The sequence below is a fragment of the Pterocles gutturalis genome, unplaced genomic scaffold (genome assembly GCF_000699245.1).
Source record: "Pterocles gutturalis isolate BGI_N339 unplaced genomic scaffold, ASM69924v1 scaffold46686, whole genome shotgun sequence".
In the NCBI taxonomy this organism is placed as follows: domain Eukaryota; kingdom Metazoa; phylum Chordata; class Aves; order Pterocliformes; family Pteroclidae; genus Pterocles; species Pterocles gutturalis.
In genome coordinates, this window is record NW_010104714.1 from 16,432 (window position 1) to 22,827 (window position 6,396).

A 6,396-nucleotide genomic window follows, 5' to 3' on the forward strand; every position below is an offset into this window, starting at 1 on the left:
TCAACCTGTAAGCCATGGATTCATACATGCTCCTGGTCTGCAGCCAAGGGATCCACAGAAGGGAGCTGACAAAAGCAAGTTCATTGTGTATGCAAGCTATTTAGCAGTGTCTGCAGATAAAAATAAAATCAAAACACTAAAATAGGCAATCAAAGTACGGTACATGCATATTTACAAAATTATCACCAGCCTGAGGAGAAGGCAAAACATGAAGCTAGTAGTATTTACAAATGAGATTTACAAATGTAAATGAGGACTGGATTTCTCTCACACATGAAATACAGCCTGATGTCTCAGGCTGAGAGAGAAAAGCTTACACTTAGAAAAATGCCTGTGTTTTTCATACAAGAAGAGGTCAAAAAAGAGGGGATACAAGGTCTGGAGCTATTTGATGCTTAATTATTTTTTAGATCCTACTCCTATTTAGGAATGCAATCAAGAAGGAATTAAAAGTAGGTAAGAACTTCTAAAGTGTTGGAAGATGTAACATTATTCTGTACCACTGCGAAGTAATTAACTGATTCATGTCTGCTACTGAAATTATAGTCTGCAATAACATCCTCTTTTCTGCTACTCCCAAGCCCCCAAATAAGAACTGAATAGTCTTAACTAGTGAGTGTAATAAGTTTTCCTTTTGTTGTCTGAAGAATTAGAACAATTCAATTGAAAGCCAAACATAATCCTACCTATGCTCCATGCTGGGACTGGAGCAGGGCAAATGCCACAGTTAAGTCTGAACATCAGGTTGTAATTGTTAGAGATTAAAAACATGCCAGAGAGAACATTCCAGGGTGAGAAGGATGGCTCTCCCGTGTATTTTTAGTAAGGCAAATTAGCATCAGATCTTACAAGGGCATATTCCCGCACAGCAGAACTCCATCAAATGGCATTTAGTCAATGAAGGAAATTATACACTCAGGGTTTTTTTAATCATCCAGCTAGGAAAAGCAAAGATAAGTGACCATGTATTTATCTGCTGAGCCAAATGCATACAAGGCATAAAAGCCACTGAAAATAACTAAAAGAAAAATAACTGTTCTCTAGGTTGCTGCTGTGCCATAAAATCTATTTAAAATATAATTGGCTATTAGCTCTTTCTGCAAGATGTGAGCACATCAGCTGGGCTTCTCATTTTTATGCAGATGAAATAATGAAATGAACTGTCAAGTCATAAGAAACAAAAGAAAAAAATGAAACCATTTTTAAGAGCTGCAAAAAGGAGGATGGTCTACCCTTGGAAGTACAGAGGAACTGTTATTTCATGGTCCTGTCTAATTTCCTCTTCTCTCACTTTTTCACTTTTTTTTTTTTTTTTTTTAAATGTTTGTCTCCTCAGTGCATCCTAACGTGAGCCAGGGTTGCCAAGGAGGGTGCGCTACATGTTCTGACTACAATGGATGCCTGTCATGTAAGCCCAGGCTCTTTTTTGTTCTGGAGAGGATCGGCATGAAACAGATCGGAGTATGTCTTTCCTCATGTCCAAGCGGATACTATGGGACACGGTATCCCGACATTAATAAGTGTGCAAGTAAGTGCTGGGGAAAGGGTAAGTGCATGGGTTTGTTTGTTCTCTCTCAAATGCTGTGTCCCCTTAGGATTCAAGTCAATAGAGAAGCAGACGGAGAGGCTGTGTCTTTTATTTCTTGATTTCTTTTATAATAGTGCAATAAATACTAACCATTGCAACAAGTTAAGGTGAAAAATCACAAAACAGCCTAAAGCTCAGGGACCCCTACTCTGCATGAACGACCTGCCTAGGACCTGGGTGACAGTCTCCTGCTCTACACCCCCATGGGAAAGGGCTGGCACTGCCCTCGGGCAGCAAGAGGGAGCATGGCAGCTCTGAAGAGCAGTGTCCAGAGGGATGCTGGATCTCACAGTTTGAAGCCATTTAACCCCTGAAAGAAGGAGAGAAGATTGCAGGTGGCACTCTTTGGAGGTGTGGCTTACCCTGGTCTCTTTATATCTCGTCTCACACTCGGTATAGTCCGTTAAATGCCTGTAGCAGCTGGCCAGGTTTCAGCTGGCCAGGTTTCAGCCTGATTTGGGGGAAGTTACTGATTCATGTTGCCTCTGGGCTGGGAGACAGAGTACCCAACTCTATTCTTTACTGCTCAGGCAATATTTTGACCCCATCATGTATTTTGAATCATAAATGAACTGGAAAAGATTGCAATGTCCTCCCTACTCCTTTTTATATTGTTGAATTCACTGCTTTTAATCCCACAGGTGATATAAAAACATGAGTGATGGCCAAGCAGCTCTCCCAGTTTTTGCCTAGAAATAAAAGCTATTTAATGAATGGACCCCAGAGTAAAGTCTTACAGAGTAACTTGACACTGTAAAGTATTTGCTCACTTTCTAGCAGTGTGTGGCCTTGCACATCAGACATAAGCTGTGTCATACACAAGTTTTTATGTATTTCTTTTAAAAATATCTCAGAACTGTGAAATACACCACTAATGCCAGTTTGGGTAGTCATGTAGCGAATACATGAAATACTACAGGACATCTGATTGAACATCAGCGAGTCTTTTAAAAAAATTAAAAAATTTTGATGCGAAAAAGTCTTAAGTAGATAATAAATTGTGGCGTAATTTATTTCTCCTGGATGAACGGAGACAGATAGTGCAGAAGAGCAGAAGCAGTATGCTGTGATTCTGATGTGCTGTGCTCCGTCTTCAGTCTTCATACATCTGCAAGAAGACAAGCAGTGTGAGGCTGTCCAGCATCAGGCAGGCTGTCCTTATTAAAACCTCACTCACGCCAAAGTCACTTGTGGCTGGACTCAGTGTGTGCACAGGCCATGAAGAAGATATAAATTTAACATGGTCCCTTTGAAGACTGTTTAACATTGCTAGAACCATGTGATTCCGGTATATACGAGAGAGGCCATAGGTGTTCCATGGCAAAGAGCAACAACATTGTTGTTTACTATTTGCATTTCAGAATGTAAAGCTGACTGTGATACCTGCTTCACAAGAAACTTCTGCACAAAGTGTAAAAGTGGGTTTTACTTATACAGTGGGAAGTGCCTTGAAAAGTGCCCCGATGGGCTGGAAGCCAACAATCACACAATGGAGTGCACTAGCATCGGTAAGTCCAGTCACCCTCGCATCCTGCCAGGTTTTCTCACAGGGGATGAGAAATCTGAGGAGGGCACGAGTTGCAAGATCAGTTATAACACCAGGGAAGTGCAGCTTAAGATGGAAATGTTCTGCATCACAAGATATATTCTTGAGCACAACAAATTCAAGGTATTTCCCAAGTCTGCCATTTCACAAGAGGCACAAGCTTGCTTGTGCTCCATGAACACAGCCTTGATGCTAAGGGCAACTCTGCCTCAGGAAATACAGCCTGTTTGGTCTGCCCTGGGGCAGAATGACATCCATCTCCTACTTGCTCTGTTACGATGTTATGCAGCACTGCTAACATCAAAAGTTAAAAAATCCTGGGCCAGGCCCCATGTCTAGTTGAAAGACTAAAATACTAACTGCTTTGCTTTAGCTCCCTTGTACTACCTGAGCCTTCAAAGCATGCGTGCACCAACATTTGGAAACTTACATTCAGAAAGGTGAGGGCTAGAAACTAAAACATTAAGGAAAAAAAACCCACAAAAAAACCCCAAATCCCAAAATGATATATGTACATAATCACCTGACTCCAGAAACTGAGGATTAAAATGAAACACCAAATAGTGTGGCACTGTCACTGAGGGAATGAGGTTGGTGACACCGGTCCTGTGACTCACTGGCTGTGGAGAAGAGACCTGCTTTTGTATCTCTCTAGCCTCTGACTCAGAAGCTCCGATTATTCACACCAGGGCAATTTTGGAGGTCACCACACCTAACTCTCTGCTCCATCCCTCTGCCACCCCTCCAGCTGAAAGCAGAACAAGTGATTTATTTGCCTCTGGGCTGCTGCAGTTGGCATCCCCCGCCATGGTCATGCCAAAGCTGCAGCAAGGTTCAACTTACTTTAGTACACTGGCCGTGAATTGCGGTGGCTGAGGGCTACGAACTGTGGTGGGAGCAGTAACCTCTTCAGCCACCAGCAACCAGGGAGCACTTAGGTGCAGTCTGGCCGTGATGGAAATCTCCTCCCCCACAGTATCATGCACATTGCTCTCCCTGGCATCGAGTATTTTGGAGGAGAAACAATGCAGGAATAAAAATAATGTACAGTAGTTTGGCATTTTCCTTCCCAAATATATATTAGTTCAGGTGGTAGTGATGGTTTTTACAGTTTTATTTTCAAGCAAAGACTTTCATCTTTGAACGAAATTCAAGGGATCATTTTTGTTTCTTGATGGCTGTTTCCAAGTGCTGTAGACTTAGCTGCTTTAACAATGAGTCAGTCTCAACTAGGAAAAGCCATTTAAAGCTACGGAGGAAAAACAGAACCTTTTTGTGCACGTGAAGGCCAATTATTTTAATAGGAGAACTCCAGTGTAATATGAAAAACAAAATGACCCACATGACAATTCACTGGAGAAAGTCTCAGAGATTGCCTGAGGTCAGTTATATTTTTAGGTTTTGTAAAATTTGGAAGTAAATTCTGGAGCTGGAAAAATGTTGACTTACAAAATCCTCCTTATAGAGGGGCTGGAAGTCTTTCTTCAGTGGTGGTATATAGTCTTAAACATGCATGTGAACATAAAGTAAATATAAATGTTCATTATCTTTTATCAAGAGAAGGATATTGAAGACATGGTATAAAAAAAAGATAGTTATTAAGAGCACATTGTTAAGCTTCCTAGGTTACTCCCATTTTTGTCTACATTGTTTGGACAAGTGTCCAGCTGCATGCTTTTTGAGTTTCCAATAGTATGGGATGCACATTCAGATCACTGTGGTTTAGAAACTGTAACCTGCACTGTTCTGAAGAGTTTGCACTCCCCCAACCAAAATTGTCCCCTGCTTTGCATACTTACAGCTTGTATATGCTACAGATGATGGCTCTTTCACTATTTAAGCTGAATACCAAGCAGCAGATTACCAAAGACACCTGATTCTTAATGTAATGCCTTTTGACATCAGTTCATCCTTTATAACTCTATTGATTTCCAAATTCAATACATTTGAATTTGCTGCCACAGCAGCTTGACCCAGTGACTTCATTCTACTTTCACACAGGCATGACCAAAGTTTAATGCCACTGAAGCTACAAGTATTTAAACCTCCACAAAACCAAAGCAACTTCAGAACAAGCCCCGGTAACTGATTTCATTGAAACCAATTGTGGTATTGTTGCCCTGTTTCAGGAATGGAATTACAAAACAGCGAGTACTAAACAGTAACTGATATAATTATTTGACATTATTTTGTGCAGTATATCCTCAGCAGTCCAATTTCTGTCAATTCACTGCTGCAAATCCTGACTAATTCCATCAATTTTTTCCACCTCTTGGCTGATGCAGAATAAAATTAATGTACTATATGCATTGTGTATACAAAAAGATACTGGCTAGGCTCAGCTTATCCTATGTTTATTGCAGTGCACTGTGAAGCTAGTGAGTGGAGTCCGTGGAGCCCTTGCACAAAGAAAGGAAAAACATGTGGTTTCAAAAGAGGAAATGAAGTAAGGGTCAGAGAGATCGTACAGCACCCGTCAGCAAGGGGTAATCCTTGCCCAGCTACAAGCGAGAGCAGAAAATGTATTGTACAAAGAAAGAGATGTCAGAAGGAAGGAAAAGGTACCACGTTATCATCATCATAATATGAGATTGGTATTGTGCTTGTTTAATAACTCACGTCTGAATTCCCAGGCCTCGGTTGCAGGCTTCGCCAAAGGTCCCATTGATGTGGTGTTTTTTGGTCTGGAGAAAACTGTGCCCTTGCCTGGCGTAAATAAAGTCCTAACGCTGCTCAAGAAATGCGCTTTGTGTGATCTAGAGAGGACAGGGTGGGCTGGATGGGAAGGCACATTCTCTCTCAGTTCTGCTGAAAGAGCTGCCAAGATGAGAGGTTGCATGCGGAGCTCAAAACAGAAAGATCCATCACAAAACATGTCATGGTGGGAGTTGTTTGCTGGGCATCAGGCAGCCAAGTTTCACACTTCAACCACGGGATTCCTCCAAACCGATTCCTATTTCATGCTTCCCAAAGGTAAGACCATAACTGTTGCAATTGCAGTGCTATGGCCTCTCTCCCACCCTGAACTCTTTCTGCTAGCTCTGGCTGAACAACGTGGCCTCATCCTGCCCTCCACATCTGGCTCATGGAGTCCCAGCATGGGAGAAAGGCCACAACACTGCTTGGCAGCCAAGGGAAACTCCACTTATTTCACCCAATAAGCAAGAGTGCCAGCAGAACTGCCCTTCCATGCGAGCCAGCTTTTTGGACTTATTCCCTATCACAGCACCTAGTGATTGGCATCCCACGTGTTGAAAACTGG

The 6,396-nt window shown here is 42.0% G+C and overlaps 1 protein-coding gene across 1 annotated transcript; it reads left to right on the forward strand.

Annotated features, from left to right (window-relative positions):
• Positions 1-1,336: 1,336 nt before the first annotated feature.
• RSPO3 (R-spondin 3) lies at positions 1,337-5,695 on the forward strand (the record flags this gene model as incomplete). Its single annotated transcript, XM_010087137.1, has 3 exons — positions 1,337-1,528; positions 2,950-3,096; positions 5,498-5,695. Coding segments are annotated over 3 exons (537 nt in total), but the record flags the coding sequence as incomplete, so codon positions are not given.
• Between the last annotated feature and the right edge of the window lie 701 nt (positions 5,696-6,396).